Genomic DNA, 26,644 nt, shown 5'->3' with positions numbered 1-26,644 from the left:
GTTAGGTCCTGGAGTATGCACGGCGGTAGAGAAATATATAGTTTAACGTCTTAGCATTCTACGAAGATCCAGCACACAAGAAAATTTGATAGAGGTTGTAGCATTCATAAGAGACATGAGAGTTTTTACGTAGAAACCCCTGAAAAGGGGGAAAAACCATGGGGCCTGACCCAGTTTGAATGAATCCACTAGCATTTGCAGTCGATTACAAATGAGGCCCTTCTTAGGGAGAGGCCTTGGCTTGATGTTACGAATGTACGTCATATAAAGTGCATTACATAGTGGGAGTTACAATAATCAGCATAGACATGTTTGTTTGGTTGGAAGGACCATAGCCAGCACGAGGCAGGGGTCTGAAAGACCGTAGTTGGTAGGAGACTGGGTCAGAAAGACCGTTGTCTGGTGATGGAGGTCGGAAGGACCATAAACGGCAGGAGATAGGGGTCTGAAAGACCAAAGTAGGAAGAAGATCGAGGTAAAAAAGACCATTTTATGGTGATGGAGGTTGGAAGGACCATAGTCGGTAGGAGACATGGGTTCGAAAGACCGTTGTTGGTAAGAGATTGGGGTTAGAAAGACTGTGGTAGAAGGGCAGTATTATGGGAGTACTCTGGGTGTCAAGTGGTGGCCCTAAAGAAGTCCAGGTGTCAGGTGGTAGTCTGGTGGAGCACAGGGACTCAAGTGGTGGTCTGGCGGAAGTCCGGACCTCAGGTGGTGGCCTAGTGGAGCACAGGGCCTCAAGTGGTGGTCCGGCGGAAGTCCGGGCCTCAGGTGGTGGCCTGGTGGAGCACAGAGCCTTAAGTGGTGGTCCGGCGGAGCAACAACATCAGGCGGTTGTCTGGGCGAGGTGAAGGCCTTAAGTGGTGGTCCGGCGGAGGTGAGGGCTTCAAGCGATGGTCAGGTGGAACTTCGACGTCATGTGGTGGTCTGGTGGAGGTGAGGGGCTCAGGCAGTGGTTTGGCGAGGGTGAGGGCCTCAGGTGGTGGTTCGATAGAACTCCGCGTCAGGTGGTGGTCTGGCAAAACTCCTGGAGTCAAGTGGTGGTTTGGCGGAACTCCGAGCCTTAGGTGGTGGCCTGGGAGAACTCCGGGCATTAGGTGGTGGTCCGGGAGAAGTCCGGGCCACAAGTGGTGGTCCGATGGAAGTCCGGCGGTGGTCGAGGAGGAGATTCTTCCTTCTCTTCCTTCTCTTATTCCTTCTTCTCTTCTTGCTTCGGTCTCCCTTCAAGAGAAATGAGGGGTCTATTTATAGATTTTTGGAGTGGCATAACTTGTAAATAGGTGAGAGATCAAGGGCAAAAAAAAGGGGGACTGGTCGGATGGACGGCCGATATTGAATCCCTTGATTATGGATTGTTTGATGGACATTTAAATGACTTAGTGATGTCGGAATTTGGCAATCTTGGCCTCGTTGGATTCATTTCGTCGAGCCACTAGATTCGACTATAAGCACATAATGTTTGAAAACCGTTTGGTAATCCAAATTGTTGTTCAAACCTTCCAACAACTCTTTGGGTCATTGATTTGGACTCATTTGGGTTCGGATTGAGTCGAATTTGGTGTCGTTTGGTTTGTATTTCCGAGACGTTTAGTTTGACTATAAGTTTGCTGAAATCGGAGTTCGAATGGTCCCAATTTTAATTTTGAAAGTTTTCAACTTAATTTTGCATCGAGATTCATGCCCGGTCAAAATAATTTTTCTATGACTTATCAATTACGATGGAATGCTCTATTCAATCTACAACAATATGTCTAGTCTTAATCTTAGTTCTAAATGATATTTCATATTATAATAGGTTTCTTGAGGCTAAGGCTTCGTCTGGAATAACCACCGTAATGCTTTTTAAAACAACTTTCAAGTATAAAATTTTCAAATTTAAAAAAAAAAAAAATTGTACTAAATAAATTGTTTTAGAAAGCAAGAAAATAGCCGTCCCAAATGAAGCCTAAGACAAACTTTATTTGGGACGGCTTTTGTATTGCTTCTTAAAACAAGTTTTGTTATTATTTTATAAAAAACGTGCTGGACTAAGCACGAGTCTTTCACATATAATTTGCATAAAAAAGAAATTATTAGTGAAAAAAAGGAATGAGAATACCATTTAATTTGATTTTTGCATTCACGAGCTGCTCTCACAGTGGAAAGTGACCCACACGCAAGAAACTATTTTCCGTCGAAATAAACTATTCTTTCGTGATAAACGTTTTGGGATGAGTTTGCTACGTCGACCTGCTCGATCTAATGTTCAAAATAGACGCCTACAGTCAAAGCAAAGCCGATAGATTATTCTGTCAATAAAAAATAAATAATAAAACTTGGAAATGTGTCTAAAAATGTGGTCAAAAGAATAAATGAATAATAATGATTTTTTTTTTGAACGGGATATCCACCCCTGCTGCCACCCCCAAAAGAGCGTTTCGCGGCGTAACTAATCCTCAGATGACCTAGAAGAGGCACCCATCCCATAAACCTCCTAGCCCGCACTTGATAGAGCCCCACTTAAGAGGCACTGCCGCTCGAGGGGAATCGAGCACGAGTTGGGTGTTCCCAACCGTATTCACCCACCAACCAAGCTAAACATCATGGGTAAAGAAGAACAGAGAAGTTACGAATTCATTAATGAATATAGCAATTAAGAGAGGAAGATTTTGTAAATAATTAAGTAAGATTTTGGTTTCGTTTAGGAAGATTCATTTATTGCTTTTTAAAACAGCTTTTAAATATAAAAATTATAATTTTTGTACTAAAAATTGTTTTAAGAAACAGTAAAAAAGCTGTCCCAAGCGGAACCTTAATTTGATAATTTTACATTAAATTTTATGTAACGTGTTTGATTTTTAACCTCTTATTTGTAGGATTAATCAGTTTGTGCTATAAACTTAACAATATAGTACAATTACATAGAAAATGAGTAGATGAGTTAGCTCAAAAGTTTGTCTCTAGTTAGGGAGAGATTATTCTGTGCAGTAATCATCTAGCAATATAGAGTGTCCGAGATTGATTAAGGGACATCATTTTGCCAAAAAATTGAACCCTCTTCATTGTCCATCTAATCAATCATATATCATTTTGAGGTGCTTTAAGATTCTTGATTGTTTGATAAATCTTATTATATAATTTTATTGGGTAGGATTTTTTCTTTGAAAAAAAATGAGAAATAATATTCGTTGTTGCTCAGGTGGATGAGCAGTTTTACACTTAGAGGTAGAATAAAAAATGAGTATATATATATATATATATATATGAAAAAGTTGGAGTAGCTCTAGTGACAGACAAGATTAGAGAGGTCGTTTTAGATAGTTTAGTCATATAAAACGTCGGATCTCTAATGACCCGGTTAAGAGAGTAGATGTATTAGATTCGGCCTTTATTGAGAAATGTAGAGGTAGACCTAAAAAGACTCGGCAATGACCGGCTGTTAGCTGGTGGTATTTGCGCCATAATATTTTCGTAATTTACTTGCGGTTTTGGGCTCAGTAATTTTCGATTGTTATAGCCTTTGGAAAATATTACCGCTGGTTTTGATTTTCTACGCGGTTTATTCCCGAAAAATCGTTGGAATTTTTCAAAACTGCCAGAAAATTAACGTATACAGCCGAAAATCACCATCAGTAATTGATGATTTTCCTGTAGTGGATTTAATGAGAATTTGACTCTTAATATGACACAATGGAGAAGCATATTCATGTAGTTGACCCCGCTTAGTGCGATAAAAGGCTTGTTGTTATTATTATTATTGTTGTTGTTGCTACTGCTCATTGACCTGCGAACCCTTCCAATTTATTTTGAAATATAAGAGTATATCCAATTTTATTTAATTCTTATTTTCCTTTCGAGCATGCATTTGTTTCATGTTTTAATGAAAAATACTTTAAAATAAAAGAAAACATCTTGTTACATCCTGGAGTATTCACAGAGGTAGAGAAATATAAAGTTTAACGTCTTAGCTTTATACGAAGATCTAGCATGCATACAGATAAAGAGAGAGTGTGCATCATTTATATGAGACACCAAGATTTTTTACATGTAAAACCCCAGAAAAGAGGGAAAATCACAGGGCCTAGCCCAGTTTGAATGAATCCACTAGTATTTGTAATTGATTACAAATGAGGTCATTCATTAGGGGAAAGGCCTTGATTTGATGTACATCATATGGAGTACATTACATGGTGGGAATACAAAGAGTTAATGTAGACATATTCACTTGGTCGGAAGGGCTATAATCATTGGGCGACAGAGGTCGGAAGGACTGTAGTCAGTGGGGCGAGGTAAGTCGAAAGGATCGTAGTCGGCGCGTGATGGAGGTCATAAAGACTGTTGTCTGACGACAGAGGTCGGAAGGACTATAGTCGGTGGACGATGTAAGTCGAAAGGACTGTAGTTGGTGGACGACGTAAGTTGGAATGACCATAGTTGACGGGCGACGGAGGTTATAAAGACTGTTGTTTGACGACCGATGTCGAAAGGACAATATTCAGTGGGCGACATAAGTCGGAAGGACTATAATTGGCTAGCGATAGAGGTCATAAAGACTATTGTCTGGCAACGGAGGTCGGAAGGACTGTAGTCAGTGGGCGATATAAGTCAGAAGGATCGTAGTTGGCAGGCGACATAGGTCATAAAGTCCTTTGTCTGACGATAGAGGTCGAAAGGATGACGTCAAGTAGAAGTCCAGAGTCGAATAGAAGTCCGACAAATATCCGGTGACTGCAGAAGTCCGGTGAAGAGTAGCAGTTTGTCGATGGACATAAGTCTGGCGTCGATAGGAGTCCAACAAAAGTTCTGCCAAAAGTTCGGCGATGGGCGAAAGTTCAGTGTCGGGTAGAAGTCCAGCGTCGGGTAGAAATTCGACGATGAGCGGAAGTCCGGTGTTGGATAGGAATCCGGCGAAAAGTGCAATTCCGGCGTTGGATAGAAGTTTGTCGATGGATAGAAGTCTAGCATCAGATATAATTCCGGCGAAAGTTCGGCGACATGCAGAAGTCCGACGTCTAGTAGAAGTCAGACGTCGGGTAAAAATCCGACGACGAACAGAAGTTCAGTGTCTGATAGGAATTCGATGACTAGTGCGAGTCCGGCGTTGGGTAGAATTCTGCAGATGGACAGGTGTCGGATAGAAGTCCGACGAATGTTCGTCCACAAGCGAAAGTCCGGCGTTGGGTAGAAATTCATTTACTAGCAGAATTTTGATGTCTGATAGGAATCCTACTTCAGTCGGCGGACGAGCAAAACTCTGGCGTTAAATGACATTCGGGCAGAAGTCCGACGTTGGTAGGGTGCCAGGTGAAAGTCAGGAGATGGTCGAGGAGAAGTCTCTTGCTTTTCTTCCTTGCTTCATTCTCTTCTCTTCTTGCTTGGGCCTCCTTTTTTCCATCCTTTGGGATCCTCTTCTATGAGAAATGAGGGGTATATTTATAGTTTTCTAAGAGTTGCATGACCAGTAAATAATATGAAGATCAAGGGTATATTGTAAGTGGTTTGAATGGACGACCGATATTGAATCCTTTGATCATAGACTATTTATTAGGCATTTGAATGCCTTAATGATATCAAAATTTTACGATATTGGGCTTGTTGGATTCGTCTCGCCAAGCCACTCAATTCGATTATAAGCATGTCATGTTTGGAAACTGTTGATAATCGAAATTTGTGGTTTGAACCTTCTTAATGTGCTTCGGGCCTTTGATTTGGACCAATTTGAGCTCGGATTGGGTCGAATTTGATGTCGTTGTGTTCGTATTTCTGAGACTTTCAGTTCGACCATAAGTTTGCTTAAACCGGAGTTCAGATGGTCCCGAATTTAATTTTTGAAGTTTTTAACTTAGTTTTGCTTCGAGATTCGCGCTCGATCAACATAATTTTTTTATGATATATCAGCGTCTTATGTGATATTTTTCAATATTAAAAAAAAAGTAGAAATAGACTGTCAAACAGGCATAGCTATTTTAAAATTAAAAATAAAAACACATAATCAAACATGCTGTAATGGTTTTAATAATTAGTACCTAATGTGATAACTTAGGTACTTAAAATAATAGATAAATCTTATAATTATATAATATTTTAGTATACTTTATTTCTAAATTAAATGTCTGTCATTTTGGCTTCTTATTCATATTTAATATTTAAAGTACTTCTTCCCATTTGAGTGTTCTCCGGTAGGTTTTTATATTAGCTTATCTGCTCAAAAGTAATTTAAAAATTCTCTTTTGAAATTTATATTCTATTAATGGAATTAAATGATTTTATTTGTTTTAAAAATTGTCTATTGCTATTGAGATTTAGGCTTCCTTTGGAAAAATTTTAGTACTGTTTCTTAAAGTAATTTTTTAGTATAAAAAATTACTTTAAGAAGCAGTAATAAACCCGTCCAAAATGCAATTTTAGGCTTTGTTTCGAACAACTTTTTTATTACTTTTTAAAGCAGCTTTTTAGTAAAAAAAAATTATTTAGGACAGCTTTCTCAATACTTTGCTTTTCAAACTCAGCCATAATTTATATTTGACTACTATTGTTTTGATATTTTGAAGAAATTCTTGTTCAATTTTTTTTTTTTCTACAATAAAGTTATAACCACCTTTATAAAAAACTGTAACAATCCAAATAAATCTTTAGAGCTTATTATGTTTGTTCTTTTTTTTAATTTTATTTAGCACAAAGATAATTTAATATAAATTTCTATTATTAATTTATTTTGATTTATTACATCAAATATTAATGGATAATCATCATAAAATAAACAAAATATGCAATATTACAATCCATATTTAGATTAGAATATGTTTCTAAGCATATAATTAGGTTTAGCTGTCTGGCAAGAATTGTGTAATTAATGAGAAAAAATATTTATTCAAATCCTCTTCAATTATCATTAAAATTAGAATAATAAAATAAGCAAAATAATCTTAAGCATTTAAGAGTCCATCTAGGTAATTGTTGAATTCAAATTTATTCATGAGAGACGCATTGAGTTTATTGGCAAGACTAAGGCTTCGTTTGGGACGGTTTTTTTAGTGCTTTTTAAAATGGAGTTTTAGTACAAAAATTCAAAATTTTGAACTAGAACTCCGTTTTAAAAAGCAGTAAAAAAGCCGTCCCAAACGAAGCCTAAGGCTTCGTTTGGGATAGTTTTTTTACTGCTTCTTAAAGCAGGTTTTTAGTATAAAAATTAAAAATTTTGTACTAAAAAACTGCTTTAAAAAGTAGGAAGAAAGCCGTCTCAAACAAAGCCTAAATAGGATGATGGGCAGAGAAAAGAAATATAGCAAATAAGAAGCTGTAGTTGCTGAGAAAAGGTTCAAAAAATCTTCCTAACACTTTTGTTTATAGGGTTGAGAAGGCTATAAAAAGACGGCACCTTAAAAATAATAAAATAGTGCAATACTTGATCATTACAAATATGTGGATTAACTAGGAGATACATATTATTTCATATCTAATGTTGAGAAGTAAAGTTATGTGGCGAACATAAACATGAAAAAGAAATCAACAAAAGAAGTATATCAGGATTTAACGTAGAAAATTTTGATAAAAAAAATTAAATTTATTGAGCCACACCACATCATGAAATTCACTATGAAAAATTAGGAGAAATGGTACATCTCTCTCACTCTCTTCACTCTTACACCATTCTCTAATAAAATAACAAGAGACAACTAAACTTTTAAAGGGACGCAACCTTCAAGTTAAATATAAAAAATGAGAAAGAGAATTGTCCAGTCTGACTTACAGAGCCATGGCCCTGAGTTTGGAGTGTTACGGCGCTTTGCACTTTGTCTCCAACCTGACTGGAAGAGCCAAAGCACTGGTGTTTGGAGCATCGCAACGCTCTGCTCTTTGTCTCCAAATTAGTACTAGTATACAACGGCATAGCGATGTATGGTTGTACAAGAAAAAAACAATTTTAGGGGGCAATGCCACTAAACCCAAAGAAGGGGGAGGCCTCCTGGCAAGTTTGACAGGCTAAATTGAGGTTTAAGTAAATAGTACAACCAGATTGATTGATACAAATAGATTCCACACAGAACTAACATCTAATGTGCCTTGAGTCTTGGTGAATGCTTCTGGTGAGTGCCTTCGAAGTGTTTATGATAAGTGCCTTTAGTGATTGACTTTGGCAATAATCTTTAGTGAGCACTTCCTAGATCAAGGCATCGATTGAATGGGGTGTATTCATTGCGATTGGGTCTATATAGGTGAGCATCTCTTTCTAATAGGATGAGCAATCATTTGGTGGAGGCAAGTTCCTCAAAGAAGATCGTCTTAAACAAGCGAATTCTTTTTGGACAATCATCTTGGTTAGGCGAAAACCATCTCGGGTCAAGATTTGCTAAAGTGAATTCTTCACTTGAAATTATTGGGGCTTGTGTTTTTTTTAACATTTTATTGGATTAATGAGCTTAAATTTTTGTAATTTTATGCTCATTGAATTTGCCTCATTAAACACTCATAGTGATTATAATCATATAAAATTTTGAGGTAGTTTGGTCTCTCAAAAGGTCATGCGAAGCTTTCAATTATATTTTTGAGTGCTTGATTTAGGCTCATTTAGATTCAGCCTACGATAATCTTAGAATTTCAGCTCATTGAGACCTTTTTTTTGTCAGTTTAGGTTTACTAAATTGTTTAGCAATCGATTTAAATACTTTGAGATATAAATAATGCATCAAGATACATGGTTGATACATCAAAAATGAGTTCTATAATCAGATTTATTAGAATGTATATCATGTAAAGATATAGATCAACTTAAGAAAAAATCAATAATAATAAGCAATAATAAAAATATTTTTTTCCTTAAATATTTTACTAATGCAGCCACCTTCAATGAACCCTAAGATAAGTTGAAGGCTGTGATTTACTAAGGGGTATGTTGTGATGCCCCAAGATCAAACTTGGAAAGAATGTCAATCAATTACTCAAACAATTTACCAGAGTTATCTAAAACCTTCAATTAAGCAGTCTATCAAACATCTATAAAATTTAAAACATCAATATACAAGTCGATTCATATCTCACAGTGATTTACTAATGGGTATGTGGCGCAAGATCTTAAGCTTTCTGAAGGTAGAACTAAGAGATCTAAAACTCCTGTTTTGTAGGCCTATATTATCTACCTTTTAGCATTCATTAGTTATTTATATTATGAGCATTTTCATGGTTCAGACAGTTTATCTATAAAATAGGTACACAATCTATAAACTATGACAAAAGAGAAAATGTGCAAGAAATGACTTCATACTTAGAGTTTATAAGATTAAAATAGCCAAATAAGAAACATCAATGCAAAACATAACCAATAAACACTTCATTTAAATACATTTAAATGGCTATCATAATTGACATAACAAAGCATAACAATAATTGAAATTATAATTTAAAAAACTCTTTAAAATTTTAATAAAAGTATTTGTTTCCTAAAATTTATTGAGTTGTGACTTAGGTATGAAACATAAAAGAATTAACTCAATCCAAAAGTAACTACTAACTAACATTACACTCAAAATAAAATATTTAGGGATTTAGAAAATATTGATATTAGAAATTTAAAAAAATCAAAATAAATTTAAAATGAATACTTAAATTATATTAGCAAGACATTTCCCATTTTCCATATTTATCATTTTCTAGTTTAAAAAAAAATAATAATAATTGTAATGCTTTGTTGCGGGCTAAAATATACGTGACGATAAAGTTAGAAATTTTCGTCTTAGCGTTATACGAATACCCAGCAAACAAATAGAATAAATGATAAAACACCAAAACTTTTATGTGGAAAAGGAAAAAAACCACAAGGTCATGCCCAGTTGAAATGATTTCACTAGTATTTGAGTAAATTACATGTGTCTGATTCATCCTTGAAATTGAGGACAACCATATTACAATAGTCAACAGTCGGATTAAAATCTAAAGGTCGGGCGAAAGTCCATAGTCAATCTGTGATCGGGCAGAAGTCCATAGTCAATCCGTGATCAGGCAGAAATCTAGTGTCAATTGGCGGTCGAGCGGAAGTCCGGCGTCAATCGGTAGCCGTGCAAAAGTTTGGCGACAGTCGGTGGCCGGGCTAAAGTAAGACGGTGGTTGAGGAGGAGTCTGGTGGCAAGAGAACTCTATCTCTTCCTTCTCTTCTTGCTTGAGTCCGCTTCCATAAGAAATGAAGGGTCTATGTATAGTTTTCTGAGAGTGACATGACCAGTAAATAGAAGGAAGATCAAGGATAAGTTGGGGGTGGTTTTAATGGACGACATATATTAATTCCCTTGATCGTGGACCGTTTATTTGCTATTGAAATGTCTTAATGATATCAGAATTCAGCAATCTTGGGTTTGTTGGATTCGTTTCGTCGAGCCGCTCGATTCGATTATAAGCATGTCACATTTGAAAACCATTTCATAATCCAAATTATAGTTTGAACCTTTCAAATGTGCTTTAGGTCTTTGATTTGTATTCATTTGGGCTCGAATTGAGTTGAATTTGGTGTCGTTAAGTTCATATTTTTGAGACATTCAGCTCGACTGTAAGTTTGCTAAAATCAGAGTTCAGATGGTCCCGGATTTAATTTTTAAAGTTTCCAACTTGATTTTGCTTTGAGATTTGTGCACAATCAAGATAATTTTTTTGATGATATATCAAGCTTCATTTGGGACAGCTCTTTTAATGTTGTGCATTTTAGACTACAACCATAGTTTTTATTTGACCAATGTTTTTCCACTGATTTAAAAAAAATATGTTCGGAAGCTGTTTTTTATAGTAGCTTTCAAAAGGTTACTTATACTATAACAATTTTATAACCACATCTGTAAAAAGTTTAGCCATTCTAAACGAGCCCTAAGGCTTCATTTAGAACGGCTTTTTTACTGTTTTGTAAAGTTGTTGCATAAATTTACCTTCTTAAAGGTGCATAAAACAGCTTCCTAATAAAAAATATTTAAAAATAACGAAAAAATAATAATCAAATAGAAATTATGATTATAACTTGAAAAACAAAATAATAAAAAAAATTGTCTGAAATAAAACCTTAGCATATCATAAGAGAGTACCCAACTCTTTTAAAATAGCTCTCATAATTAGATAAAATAATGCATTGATTTGTTGAATTTGTATCAATATTTGTGTAATTTATTTTGCCAAAAAATTGATAAGATAGAGTTGTTTCTTATTTGTATTTTTTGCAATAAAGTATTTTGTCTTTAAAATATAATAATAATAATAAGTAGATAATGTTTTACCATTTTAAAAATAAAAAATTAAAAAAAATGAAGCGAAAAAGACTACAAACTTTAGAGAGTACTTATTAGAAGGACAAAGGCCAGCTTCCGTTGACGCAATGGCGCTTTAGGGATCGCGAGCTGCGAACCCGACATTTGCCCGAACACCAAAAAAAAAAAACATAAAAGATTTAAAATTTGCGACTTGCGAGAGCGTGTCTTTACGTCACCTGTGGGGGGTAAGCATTAGTTCTCACGGATTTCGTCGCCTCTTGAAATTCTATTTAAGAAGCAATGTTGAGACATTCGCCTACCCTGCTTGTGCTACCGGATTTCCTCCACGAAAAAGGAGTTCTTTTGGTCGAAAACTTATTACAAGAATCTTCATGGAGGAGGCTCAGGGTATGTATGTATTTTGGTCAATTTGATCCATTTCTTACTATTTTCTTTGATGCCTTCCGCCTCTGCATTGCTGATTTTATAATTTCCCTCTTTTATTTTACTTCTCTCCAGCTTAAAGTTCCAATTTTGTTAGAAAGTCACTAGAGTTTTAATGTTCTTCATTGATTATTTATTTATACTTTGCATTTCGGTGTCCCTTAGGCGATTCGTTAATCTATCATTGTATGCATTTCATTTATATATATATTAGGTTGCGTTCTTTTTCTTTTTCTTACGCTTAAGTTTGAAGATGTGATTGTAGATTTCAAACTCCTTTCCTTCCTCTTATTCGTATTCTTCAAGTTGATTGTAAATTACTGCTTCTTGTTCTTCATATGCCTATTCTTAGAATTGATTAGAACTTATTGACTTTTCAATCTGATTTGGACTTCAATATGGAATCCAAGTTTTCTTCTTTTTCATGAGATTTTATTAGCATGGAAGGGAATTTGTTCATATTCTCTGTTCTATCTTCTCCGGATTGAATTTTTTGTTTGCAAAATGATTGATTAATGAATAGTATATGCTGCATTTTCTCAAATTCCATTATGATTTCTTGGTATCAGTTGTTGAAACTATGGATGGGACCATTGCTGTGGCTTCTTCTTTCCCTGGTCATCAAGAAGGTATAGATGGCCTATTTCTTTTTGTGTTCACTTTGAACTTTAAAACAATCAAAGTAAATGTTTTATCTTTTTTTTTTTTACCAAGCAATCTTGAATAAAGATCACAAGTTCTTATCAAAAGCAATTGAGGAGGCATATCATGGGGTTGATTGTGGTGATGGAGGCCCTTTTGGTGCAGTTGTTGTTTGTAATGATCAAGTAGTGGTGAGCTGCCATAACATGGTACTGAGGAAAATAGATCCTACAGCCCATGCTGAAGTAACTGCAATAAGGGAGGTAGGTCTATTTCTATCCACTGCACTTGTTTTTTCTCCTGTAGTTGTAATGTTTCTGTACAATTAGTTTATTTGTTTAATGGCCTACTTGATTTATCATTTTCCTTCCAGCTGTGTATCATTGCACATATCATGATAGTACTTTAGCTGCCTCTTATTTGTCATTTGAGGCACGCTTTATTTATCTTTTAGAAGTTAAGAATTTTTCAGTATGTTCATTGAACTTGAACTGGGCAACCACCGTTGCTTAGCTTGGTTGGTGGACGAGTACGGTTGGGAACCTCCCAACCGGTGCTCGATTCCCCTCGAGCGGCAGGGCCTCTTAAGTGGGGCCCAATCAAGTGCGGGTCAGAAGGTTTCTGGGATTGGTGTCTACACTAGGTCAGCCAATGATTAGTCATGCCATCAAGCGCCCTTTTAGGGGTGGCAGCGGGTGGATATCAACAACAACAACAACAACATCAAGCCTTTGTCCCACTATGTGGGGTCAGCTACATGAATCCTTTTTCGTTATTGTGTCTGGTTAAAAGTCAAATTCTCATTTAAATCTAATAAAGAACGATCATTTCTAATATTTTCTAACAAGGTCTTTTTAGGTCTACCTCTACCTTTCTTAACATAAGACGTATCTAATACCTCAACTTTCCTAACTGGGTCATCGAAAGACCTCCGTTTAATGTGACCAAACCATCTAAGGTGACTCTCTCTAATCTTATCTTCCACTGGAGTTGAGTGTTCCAGAGATGAGGATGCTTAGGTCGATGAGTTGCTTGACCCTTAAAGATAAGACCCGTTCCCAAAATAAATAAATAAACTTGAACTGGGCATAGAGTCACTAGGTCAATGATTAATTGCTAGGTAAAACGGATCAATACATGGGTTACTCAAAATTTTCATATAAATTTAATATAGGAGTGTGTGAATTCTATTTTATCTGCATTTATATACTAAAATAAGTGTGTACAGCGGAATTTATGACTTACAAAAATTTTTTTTTTTTGGGGAATATTTTGGGCCTTAACCCATATCATTGAATAATGAAAGAAATACAAAGGGAAAGAAAATCATATGCCAACACATAAAAACATGTTGCAAATGGCAAAACCCTATCAGCCAAAGCTGTTGAACAAAATAAAGCAAACAAAAAAGGAATAAAATTGCAACAAAAGCAAAAGGACTCAGGATGCAAATTCCTGAAAATCACGAAGGCATCAAAATTCATCTAAAGAGATGATAAGAGTTCCCCTGATTGTGCGGTTTTTTTTTTATTATCATTATGAATTCTATCCATATGAATTCTATCCATATTTATCTTTTTTAATATTGTTGTGCGGTTTTTTTTTTCCACAAGCTAGAACATGTGGATATTATTTGGCATTATATAATGATATGCACAGATGTCCTCTGAGTATAATATAGGAGTTTGACAGTTGTATTCATCTCTTGTATAGCTGTTTTCTCATATATTATATTGAGCTGTTACTCAGCCTTTCCATTTTTTATGGCCTCTTATCAATTATCTTTTCACAATCTCTTTTCAGGGGAATAATAATTCCAAGATATCTGACAAAATTTTCAGCCATGGTGGGTCTATTATTTAATAAAAAAATCAAACTCTTTCTAGTATAAGATATGTTAACTATCCAAGCAATCTTGTAATACTTATCCAAATCAATCTTATAAATCATCTCGCTTTTTCTAAGATGCATAATGATATAAGAGTATCAACTGAAGAACCTATGAAGATGTTGTGTGATAACAGAAGCTGGCATAAGCATTGCAAAGGATCTTGTTTAATATGATAAAAAAAAATATGTTGAGATTGATTGTCATTTCATAAAATAAAAAACAAAAAAATTACTTCTGACCGAATGAAGTTCCTAGGATTATATTTTGTTTGGTATGTTAAAATTGTTTTCTGACCAAAGTATTTTAGTAACATATACCTTACTAATTAATAATTTCACCATATATGAAACTAAATCACTTACCGTTTAAAGACCATTAATATAATAGTATATAGTTGTGGTTATTGGTGAAGTGCTTCTAACATTAGGTAGTATTTTAGAATTCTAAGTTGGATTATCTTAATACTATGCTTTTTTTTTTATATCTGACAGCTGATGAGGCCTTTTATGACAGGCTTGTAAAAAACTTGGAAAACTCGAGCTTGGAGATTGTGAAATATATACATCCTGTGAGCCCTGTCCAATGTGCTTTGGTGCAATACATCTATCACGAATTAAGGTATTGACCTCTTCAACAATTCTATTTTTGTTTTCTTCAAATATATTCTCCTATTAAGGCTCGTTTGGGATGACTTTCTTACTGTTTCTTAAAACAACTTTTTAGTTCAAAAATTAAAATTTTGATGCTAAAAAGCTGCTTTAAGAAACAGTAAGAAAGCCGTCCCAAACGAAACGAATAAAATGGAGGATTCATACGGAAGAATTGATCACCTGTAAAGTGATTATAGTACTGGACCTTGCTCTCAATTAGAGAAATAAGAGTTTTGAATCCTTTCAAACAAGAATAACCGTTAATATCTTTGATCCAAAATACTAGAAAATTGGTTAGATAGAGTGATGAAGGAACCACAACTAATGCTCAAGCCACGGAAGATCACTCTTTGGAAGCCCTGAGTGTCAAGACAAAGATATAGACATCTTTCAAATATCTGAAACTTAAGCTCGTCCAAGATGTTAATAATATTGGCCTTTGAACAAGAACATTTTCAACTTCTTATGTGGTCTATTTCATTGATGCAGAGGCTGGTATATGGAGCCAAAGCAGAGGCTGCAATTGCTATTGGCTTCGATAATTTTATTGCTGACGCGTTGAGAGGTACTGGGTTCTACCAGAAGGCCAGCCTTGAGATCAAGCAAGCTGATGCGAATGGAGCTGTTATTGCTGAGCAAGTGTTTGAGAAAACAAAGGAGAAGTTTCAGATGTACTGAATAGTGAACGAAATGAATGTAATCTGATTAAATTGTTTTGGACTTTCTGAATGTATTCTCATGCTAAAAACCATTTCTCCATTCAATCTTAAATCCTTTTGGTTTCAAAGAATAAACTAAGCTGCTTGGTTCCTCTGGGTTGCAATTACAATTTCTTCGCAATCTAATTTGTTCATTGATGCGCAGGATAATGTTTAGATATACCCGCATTACTAAGCATATAAAATTTCTATTGTGCAAAGACTTTGATCTAAATCAATTGAGCTTTCAGCCATTGTTGCCAGGAATGTTTTCTTGCAGCTGTTTCTTAGAAGTCAACAGAGAATTCTTCCCTGAACGTAACATTGGGCAAGATATAAAGTGATCGTCTCAGCTTTAGTGAGAGGTTCTTGCATTTTCAAGATACAGCCATGGACAATCATATAAATTGGTAATATCCATTCCCTTCGTTCATTTTCATTTTTCATTTTTAAAAGAATATGATAATTAGTCCATGAAATCCTTCATTGGAGCTTTAACTAATTGAGAAATTATTACATGCGTAGACTGGACACAGACAACCATTCGGATTGTCTCTTTGAACTAAAAAGCACAGTGAGCTACGCTTTTACTGTTCATCATTGCGCTTTTACTATTCACAGAAATAAAACCGAACGGTTCTCTGTATCCGGTCTCCGCACGTAATAATCTCTCTAACTAATTAAGAAGTTAGTCTTGTTGGCAACTATCAAATCAATCATTTTGATTTCAAACATATAGTGATCAAATTATTTAAGGATTTTGATTACTCTTATCTTTGGCATAGACATTAATGTCATAGGGGTGCTTTAATGAAGATTTTAAAGTGATCTTGTTTTTGCGGATGTTATGCAGGTCGCTCATATTTGAAGCTCATTAATGAGGATTATGTTCTATTTCATCGATCACTATGCTTTTTTTTTACTAGAAGAATTTTTAGAAAATCATTTTAGATCAATAGAGACATCATTAATACATCGAAACTATTTTGTGCTAGAATTTTCAATAAGATACACTCTTGGTTCCGGTGATAATGGCTATCATCAAGAGTTTATTTTCATGAATCTTCATACTTTTTTGCACCCATTTGGCCACTTCAAGGATGGTTGTTATTAGCTACAGCTTAACTTCAAAAAATCAAGGAAGGCTTTGTTGTCTTGTTGACTTCAAAAGAACTTGAGGGGAACAAAATTATGAGAAGTTTTATTGATGAACAAATGCTTCATGCCCCAAATGTTACTGATAGTTATTTAAATACCAACTTAGGTGAACCTCTTATTAATACTGATGTGATCAAGATGCTTCATATCCAACTTTTGAACAATTAGAATTTTTTCCTAATTAGAAATTATTACGTGCAGAGATCGGACACAGAAAATCATTCGGTTTTATCTCTGTGAACAGTAATTGCACTTTTATTATGCACAAAGACAAAACTGAACTGACTTCTATCTGGTCTCCACATGTAATAACTTCTCCTCTATTTGACACTTCTGATGATTGGATCACTCACATTATTAACCCTTAAACTAAAAGTATAATATTAAACCCTAGGATTAAGGCTTCATTTGAGATGGCTTTCTTTCTGCTTTTTTAAAATAGCTTTTTAATGCAAAATTAAAAAAAATTTGTACTAGAAATGTGATGAGGACATCGATCAAACGTTCAAGCATGTGTATCGCCGGAAGAATCGCAACTCAACGGCCACGATTCAGAGTTTATATTTTTAGATTTATTTATGCATTCTTAGTTTCTTTATGTATTCCTATTGTACCCCTACTATAAGTTGAGTCATGATGTAGCCCCGAGGGCAATTTAGTCTTTGTTTCTTCTTTATGTTGAGACCTATATATAGGTCCTTGCTATTGTAATATGAGTTAATGAATATTTGAATGAAAATTGTGTTTTGTTTCTACTTCTTCTTGCATGAGAGCTAGAGAAGGGAGAGAGCTCAAAGGGAGCATTTGCAAGACCCACCAGTCATTGGAAGAGTCCACGACTTGTGGTTAAGTTTGTTCTATCTTATTTGTGTTTTCCCCTCATCCTCACGTAACCCAAATCCTCATCCCATTATCCTCAATCCAAGCCCTAATTTCATCCCGCCTAACACCAAAGGGATCCAACCCATCGGCCTTCCCTTTGGCCGACGGCCACCCCTCCTCCACCACCTCTTCCACAACCCACCCGCCGGCCCCTTCCCCCATTTCTGCACTCGTTCAAATTTTAAAATTTAAAATTGATTGAGTTTCAAAATTTCCAAATTTGTCAAAAGCCAAATTAGAAAAGTTTTCAAATCCAAGTCAATTTTAAATTCAAATTGAATTGGACCTCTTAACAAAACTTCCTAGTGCGGATGTGCTAGTTTGGAAGGTTCATAAATCGCTCCCACCTCATCCCCTCCCCCTCTTGAACCCGCCGGCCCTATGAGGCTCTCCCCTCATTGATTGCTACATTAAATCCCCCCCTTCCCATTTGAAATTAAAACTTGATTTCAAATAATTCTCCCTCCAAATTTTACAAATCCTGAAATTAAATTCAATATTTGTTTTAAAACCCCCTCCCTCTCCCTCTACAAACAGTCAGCCCCTCATTGGCTTCCCCTCCCTAACTCCACCATTCAATGCATTAATGCCTTTGATTTGAAATTCAAAATTCAAATCAATTCCTTCCCAATCTAATCAAATCTGAAATTAAAATTCAGATTTTGATTAATCCCCTAAACACCCCACTAAACCTAATTTCTCCAAACCCTAGCCCATCTCCCCTTGCACCCACCGGCTTCCCCCTTTCCCCTTGGGAATCCCGCCGCCCCTCTCCCCTCCCTCTTCCTTCCTCGCGAACCACAAGTGCGCTCCCTCACCATTTCATATTTCCCCTCTTCTCATTGGTGTTCTCTCAACAATGACAAGAATACATGGTGGATCCCGAACTTGAAGACGGACTTGTGTTCGACGTCTACGGGAACATCCACATTCTACGATCCCCGTTCTTCGACGTGGGATTTGACCACGATGACACCGTTGGAGATTACTTGATCGAATTCTCCCCACCCTTGTGCACGTCGTCGACATACAATTTTCAGACTACGATTGGATCATCGTCGGTCACCCACCTCCCTCCTCTCCACCGGCTACCTCTCCACCAACGAAGATCTTCGGCATCGTCTTCCTAGTGGTGATCTCGATTCTAGCATGCAAAATCTTCTCTTGCCTAAGCCTAGTGTAGTTGAGTGAACAATCCCCGAGGTGAAACTCTCATTATTAAATTGTGGATTGTTGTTTAATAGCTCTTAGCTTTGCTACTATTTTTGTTTATCTACAAGGATTGGTTAATCTACATGTGCTCCTTCGCCTAAGCAAGTTGAAAACCAAGAATCTTTATTGAATTGCCTTGTTATCACAATAAGTTATTAAGTGGAATTATTTTGCCAATTTATTCTCAAATTCCTTAATGAGCTCCTGTGTATTTGGTTTCACATCAAAAGGTGCTTTAAGAAACAGAAAGAAAGCCGTGCCAAATGAAGCCTAAGTCTTTAATTTTGAATTTGAAGAACAATGCTAAGCTCAAAGCCAAGAAACATCTTAAACATATTCTCAAAATTTACAAGCTCAATCTTATTGTTATTATTGAAGCCACTCTGATTATGTACAAACAATTTTTCTACAAAGATATTTTTTTGGCTTTAATGGGGCTATTGGTGACACTAATAATAAAATCTAGATTTTTATGAAAATACCCACTTGTTTGTAACCTAATTAATGATTTTGAACAAGTTCTTCATAGCCAAATTTGTTTCATTAATTTTGAAGTTTGTACCTCTTTTTTATAAGTCAAAATTTTAGAGTTGGTAAATGTACCCTTCTTTGACTTGTTAGTGCTGATTTTAAGAGGTGCTTACTAACAATAAATGACTTGATCAATATTCTAGAAAGAGATTATCTTCAATCACAAGAAGGATTCTTCGGCTAGCTCTAATGAATTCATTTCTAGTTTTACTAATCATATCGACAAATCATTGAAAAAAATGCTTATATTAACGGTCAAAGAAAATTTATTTTTGAGCCTCTCTCCCAAATACTTTTCTTTTAACATCATTGTCTTCATAAATAATAATAATAATAATAATAATAATCCTACAAATTGGAATGAATACATACTTACATAAATCTATGCAATATTATTAACAAAATATTTCTAAAATTATGGCAAATATCATCAACTCTCAACTCAGGAAGAGTATTCACCTAATCAAAGTGGTCGTTTCAAAGGTAGGAATAATATTTTGGCAGGAAAAAAAAAATTATTGTATTAATCTTAACTAAGGGGAGGCCTCCAAGTTAAACATGACTAAAATTTATGACATAATTCAATGGTCATTTCTTAAGGTTATCTCTGGCGCATCGCGAACGCCGAAAACGGGATTTGAGATTTCCTAACTTTTAAAGAACATTTATACCTTTCACGAGGGGTCAACGATGGCGATGATGATGAAAATGAACAAATATTGAGACGCCAGAAACTTTCTTCTTCTTCTTCTTTTCTTTTTTGAATTTTTGTGTCCTTTTTCTTTCATTTTTTTAATAATAACAATAACAACAATAATAATAACTATTATTAGTGTTACAATCAATATTTATAATAATTATAATTATTATCATAATTAATTAATTAATATTTATAAATCTCCATTTACTTTGCATAATAAGCCCTTTGGATTCCCTTTTCCAAATAGAGTAGTAAGAAATAGAGTTTTGTTTACAAAGATCTCTTATCTAAAATTTTTAGGAAGTTGTCTCATTGGGAGCACTCTCTTCTATCTCCAAGGGATAAATTGGCTCTCTTCAAGTAGGCAAATTATTGCATCCGGTCACCGGATGCGGAGATAGGTCCGAATATTGATAAAATATTATTTTAAATTAAAGCGTAGTCAAAACGCATGTGACATGGCATGTTTTTATTGGATGTCCGAATCTATTCTGCGCGTCCGATGACCGGATGCAATAATTGCATCCACATGTTTTGTCCATTGTTCTTGCTTATATAATTGAAGCCTGGGCCCTCCTAATTCTATTGGTAACAAAATTCATTGGATTAGTTCAAAAAGAGAAGAAAAAAAAATATATATATACTAATTTATGTATTCATTTTAAATCATTATATTAACAAACATCCTTCTATAATATTTTTTTTTTAAAGGGGTTTCCTTCTTATTTGAAATAGACTATTTAATATCAAACATGAAGCTAAATCTCATGGCTATTGGAGAGCTAAAGAATGAATTTTTTTTTCATTTTTATTTGATCATTGGCTAGAGAAGCTTAAAGTTTTATTTGGAATAATTTTCTTATTATTTTCTAAAATAGTTTGTTAGTATAAAATTTCTTTAAAAAAATAAAAAAAATAACAGCCAAAAGCTTAGAGCCTACTTCGAACATCTTCTCATTGCTTGGCTTTGCAAATAATATCTATAATATTATTTGGCTAGCTTTTTTTTGCTACTTTTTCGTTAATTTTTTTTGAGTAATTAAGTTATTTTTCTTACAATAATTGCATAATCAACTTTATAAATGTTACATTCATCTCTGACTGTCACCAAAAATCGTCCTGATCATGCACGAATCTCAAGGAGTATTCAAGTTGGAAACTTTCAAAATTAAATTCGGGACCATATGAATTTCAATTTCAGCAAAATTATAGTCAAACTAAACGTCTCAACAATACAAACCCAAAAATATCAAAATAAATCCAATACGAGCGCAAATAAGTCCAAATCGGGGGCCTGAACCACATTTGGAAGGTTCAAAGCATTATTTGGATTACAAAATGATATTCAAATATGACATGTTTATAGTCAAATCAAGCGGCTCGACAAAATGAATCCAACGAGCCCAAGATCGCTGAATTCTGTCATTGTTACAACACTTAAATGGTTGAAAAGTGCTTGATGATTGGGGGAATCAATATAAGTCATCCGATTGCGCACTGCCCCAAATCTTCTCTATATTTACGGGAAGTGCCACTCATTAAAATCTATAAATAGACTCACACTCTTTACATGAGGGAGATAATGGAGCTAGAGATTGGAGAGAGCTCTGCGGCTTCAAGAGTTCTAGCTCCACCGCCAGCGAACCTCCACTCGACCGCCGTCGGACTTTCACCCAGCCTCCGACCGTCGCCGGACTTATGCTCGACCGTGGTCGGACCACCTCCCGATCACTGACCTTCACCTGACTGTCGTCAGACCACCGTCAGGCCGCCCACCGTTGTTGGAATTTCACCCGATCGCCAACCATCGTCGGATTACTGCCCGAGTGTCATCAGACCACCTCCCGGCCGCCGACCACCCCCTCACTTCTGCATGACAGTCGTAGGACCACTGCTCGGCCGCCGACCACATGGACTTTCATCCGACCATCGACCGCAGCCAAACTTTCACTTGGTAGCCGACCTTCGTTGGATTTGTGCCTGACTGCCGACGGACCACCTCCCAGCCGCCAATTGTCGCCAGACTTCCACTCAACCATCGTCGGACCACTGCCAAGTTTCCGACCTCCGCCAGACTTTCACCCGGGTGCCAGCTGATGTTGGACCTCTCGCCGCTGCCGTTGGACCTCCTCCCACGGCCAACCATTGTTGGTCCTCTATCGAGCTGTCAAGTACGGTCCCTCATACTACCATCGTTTGCCGACTACGGTCCCTCAAAATACCAACGCTCATCGAATAAGGTCCCCCAACCATCGACGCCCACCGACTACGGTCCCTTTGACCTTCGTTGCCCACTGACCATAATTCCTCCGACCTCCGTCGTTTACCGACTATGGTCCCTCAGACCACCGTCGCCCACTAGCTTCAGTCCATCCAACCTTTGTGGCACGCTGACTACGATCCCTTTGACCTCCGTAGCATGCAAACTATGGTCCTTCCCACCTCTGTCGTCCTACCAACCAAATGAACATGCCTTATTTCTCTTGTGAATGGCTCCCTTATAATTAGATTCTTTCAACCCTAACTATGTAATATGGCCTATATGATACAATGAGCCAAGACCTTTCCCCGAAGGAAGGGCAACATTTTTAATCGACTACAAATACTAACGGAATCATTTCAACGAGGCGAGAACCTTGCAATTTTTTTCCTTTTTAGAGTTTTCCACGTAAAAAAAACTTGGTCAATTATAACTCTCGCACCCCTTCGCTTTATATGTTTGTGTGCTGGATTTTCGTACAAAACTAAGATGTTAGATTTTATCTCTCTCTAGCGCCGCGAATGTTCCAGTCCACAACAATTACAAACACTCTTATTAATTAATGAATATTCGAAAGACAATTAAACCATTTGTATTTCACAAATTTTGCTTGTAGATAATGGGATTAATTCCATCTTTAGCATCCTTTAAAATAAAATAACAAAGATGCAACATTTTGAAATAATTATGCTAATCCTATTTTCTCCCTTAATAAAATTAGTATGGCTCAACACCATCGTGGCATTACTATAAATCATTCTGTCAACATAATTTTCTATTATTTTCAAGTTTTGCAGAGATTGCTCTTCCATAAAAATCGAAATATGCGTTCCATCACAGTACTGGCACACCCCCTGCTTCATTAGGATTACTTTAATCCATGCGTTACTTGAAACATAAAATCCCGTTAAAAAAAGTAGCCTTTTTACAGGCTTAACAACAACAATCATTTCTTATTTATATAATTTTATAAAGGATTTACTCGTGTACATATCCCTCTCCTCATCAAAAAAAAATTCGAATCTTCGAGCATTTTAAGAAGAGAGAACCAAGAAAAGAAGACAAATTTCTCCAAAAGGCCTCACCTTTTTTCCGACTAAGATAAAGAAAATTCTTCCACCAATCACTCCATACAATTTCTTCTCAGAGCTGTGTAAGAGGACGACGAGCTTACGAAGGATTCAGCTCCCCATCGACTTAAGCTTCTCCAACGAAGACCTAACCAACTCCTCCACAAGCTCCATCCTCTTCAAGTAAAGCTCCAGCTCCAGAATCCGCTGCCGCCGCCACCTCTCGTCCTTCTCCACCGACACCGCAATCGGAGGTGCCGCAGTCACTCCAGCCACGGCGAACTGCACCAGTTCCTTGAACAACGGCGCCAGGCAGATCCTGACTGCCTCCTCCTCAACACTCGGCCCCGCCGCCGCTGCCGCCGATGCAATTGCCTCAGCTTTAGCAGGAGGCGGTACAGATCCTCCTTCCTCAGCCGGCGATGGCGGCAAAGCTGACGCGGATGAGACCAAAGTCACCGGAACGAGCGCTTCCTCTGATCCAGCGACGTCGCCGCTCCGATCTTCCTGGTTTGTTCGATTCTTCGGCTTGCGGTAAAACGTGGAGCTCCAGATGTTACGTGAGATCTCGAAGGTAGCTCGGTCGTGAGGGCTCTTAAAGACGAATCCCCGGCCGGATCCCATCTTGGCGGCGGCGTTGCGGTACTTCTTTTTGAGACGACGCAGCTTCTCCGCGATCTGGTTCTTATTGAAATCGAACTGCAACCGCGGCCGGATCGCTTCGAAGAAGGGCCCCGTGTCGTGCTGGTAGTTGGCATGCGTCGTCCCTCTCTTCGACGTGAACTCCAAGAATCCCTGCAAGACCTTCATCTCATCTGCGTGAGTCCACAGCTTCTGGAACATCCGCCGCGACTCTTCCCCTCCGCTGGAGTTGGGGATTTGCCGCTGGATGTGGTCGCTGCTGCCGATCATTTCCTCGCTGTCGGTGACTTCGTCGTCTCCGGCGGCGGGATCGTCCTCTCCGGCCGAAGTCATGGATGTGGTGCGGGATTAGGGTTTGGGTTCTTTGGAATTTGGTTCTTATTTAGGGTTAGGGTGAGGGATTTGGTTGAAGTTGTTCGGTTTTGGCCTGGGGAGATTAGGAAAAGGGGCTCGGTCGCTGGGAGGATTATTCATGTTAGATTTTTGTGCGGGCAGTCGCTTGGCGGAGATTTTTGTGCGGGTTAGTTGGATTATGATCGTCGGATTTGGTCATATGTGTATCTAACGGTTGGATTCGGAGGCTATTTTGGTCAAGTTGATGCACGGTGGACCGATCTGGACCGTTGAAGGAGTAAACGCAGACGACTCTATCAACCGTGAAGGAAAATCGAATGATTTTAATTTAATTCTGATAATTCTAGTTCAGCTTCGGTTAAGACTAGTTTAAAATTTATTAATATATTTTAATTTCGATTAATTTCAAATAAAATTTAATTTTCCTCTTAAATTTATAAATTTTGATTCCATTAATTAACAAAAAAAAATAATGTAAATTGAAAATGAAATTGATGACCAATTCAATTTATTGAAATTAAAATTTTAAATAAATTAAAATCAACATCAAAATTGATATTAAAATCTTTCCGTGGAGTGGACTTTCAGTATTTAATTGAACGGAACAACTGAAAACAGGCGAATTAATGGTCAAATTTTACATGGAATGCCTTGATTGGAAATAAAAAAAAATATTAATATTTTAAAATTCAAGCCGGCTGATTTAACAATTCTCTTTATAAATTAAAAGATACATGTGCTATTTAGTTTGTGTATTTGAAATTATTTAGATGAGTATAATTGGAATATAAGTAATTTTTTTTTATATTTAACTTGAAGTAAAATGAATGAAATGTAAAGTTAAATGATGATAGTAGTCGGTATTATTAGTAGTAGCGATGACCAACAATTGTGGAAATGGTAGCAGCCAGTGGTTGCCCTAGTTTCTACCAATGAGAAGCCGATGGTGGTGGCAATGGCAGTAGTGACAGTGACCGCTGGAGTTGATATAGCTAGCTTATGATGATGTAGCTAATGGATATATAGTTAGATAGCCTAATTTCTTCATTTGAGAAAATATATTAATTAATGGAAGCTCTCTCTCAAAAGTTATATAATTAGATGATTATGTAGGAGATGTTGATGATGATGATGTAGCTAATAGATATATAGTTAAATAGTATAATTTCTACATTTTTTCTTTTAAATAAAACCTATGAGTTTAAAACTTGCATAAAAATTTAAGCATAAAAGCTTCGGGGTTTTTTTTTTATTTAATAAGAAATGGTTTATTCGTTTATCTGATAAAGTATTTAAGTAGCATAAATGTTTATGTAAAATTGTTTAGAGTGTAGTATTTCTACTGTAATAACATGTTATTGTATTATAAAATAGAAATAAGCTTGATTATAGGTGGGCTCGTCTTTGGCGGCCCAGGATTATGTTAGATGGGCCTAAAGGTAGCCCACCTACTGGTCAACTATCACGATCTGCTGTCCTTAAGCACCCGGGCCGGGCCAGCCCGTAAATAAACGCGGGCAAGCGTGCAGCTTCCTTCACTGTTCAAAGTTTTAAGGGAAATTGTCAAAAGTTTAAGGGAAATCTCAATAATGTAGGCTTAAGCCGTGTTTGGGATCATTTTTTAAATTTTTTTTGAAGTAGTTTTTAAGGAAAAAATTTAATTTTAAAAGTATTTGTACTAAAAAAACTGTTTTAAAAAATATTAATAAAGCCGCCCCAAGCGAAACCTTACTTAAGATTTTTTTTAAGGACTTTTTAAAATTGTTATAGGAAAAATAATTTTTTAAAATTACCGTAGAAAATAACTTTTTCATACATTTTTTTTTTAAACAACAAAAAAGTAATGAATAAACAAAAATTGTGGTAACGATCTCAAAAACAAAGCATTAAGGAAATTCTCTCAAACAATGCCTATATGATATATTTAAATTTCATGGTTTTTTTTATTTGAAAAAATCTTTTAAAAAAAAACTTATGTGAAGAGTAGGTCGTCTATAAAATTAAAAATATTAAAAAAAAAATTTTGAGGGTGAGCATTTGCCCACCTTAAAGATCACCATGGTGGATCTGCCCATGGTGAGGAGATGAGGATGGATGGGAGCTTCATATAATGAAAAAGTTTTAATTTTTATATTTAAAAGCTGCTTTAAGAAGCATTAAGAAAGCCGTCACAAACGAATCCTATGATAGATAGTGACGGGATCACGTGAGCAGTAGCTCGTGCCTGGGAGATTATGAAGAGTGATATTCAAAGAGAATGTCACAAATCATGTTTTGAAAATTCAACCAATTTATGCGATTAAATACAT

The 26,644-nt window shown here is 36.3% G+C and overlaps 2 protein-coding genes across 3 annotated transcripts; one reads left to right on the top strand and one right to left on the bottom strand.

Moving 5' to 3' along the window:
- Positions 1–11,466: 11,466 nt before the first annotated feature.
- On the top strand, positions 11,467–17,439 carry LOC110093324 (guanosine deaminase). Of its 2 annotated transcripts, none has more exons than XM_020818168.2 (5): positions 11,467–11,613; positions 12,215–12,274; positions 12,360–12,550; positions 14,692–14,796; positions 15,318–17,439. In XM_020818168.2, the coding sequence occupies exons 1-5, from the start codon at positions 11,502–11,504 to the stop codon at positions 15,504–15,506; spliced, it is 657 nt and encodes a 218-aa protein (XP_020673827.1). In that variant the 5' UTR covers positions 11,467–11,501; the 3' UTR covers positions 15,507–17,439. The 2 variants fall into 2 exon arrangements, with proteins under 2 accessions (XP_020673827.1, XP_020673828.1); XM_020818169.2 differs by having other exon boundaries at positions 11,473–11,609.
- A 5,715-nt stretch (positions 17,440–23,154) lies between these two features.
- LOC110093325 (probable transcription factor At5g28040) lies at positions 23,155–24,666 on the bottom strand. The gene has a single exon (XM_020818171.2). It carries the CDS (start codon positions 24,312–24,314, stop codon positions 23,451–23,453), a length of 864 nt encoding a protein of 287 aa, XP_020673830.1. The 5' UTR covers positions 24,315–24,666; the 3' UTR covers positions 23,155–23,450.
- Positions 24,667–26,644: the final 1,978 nt, after the last annotated feature.

This window comes from Dendrobium catenatum, unplaced genomic scaffold (genome assembly GCF_001605985.2).
Source record: "Dendrobium catenatum unplaced genomic scaffold, ASM160598v2 fragScaff_scaffold_658, whole genome shotgun sequence".
Lineage (NCBI taxonomy): Eukaryota > Viridiplantae > Streptophyta > Magnoliopsida > Asparagales > Orchidaceae > Dendrobium > Dendrobium catenatum.
This window is presented reverse-complemented; position numbering and strand designations above follow the sequence as displayed.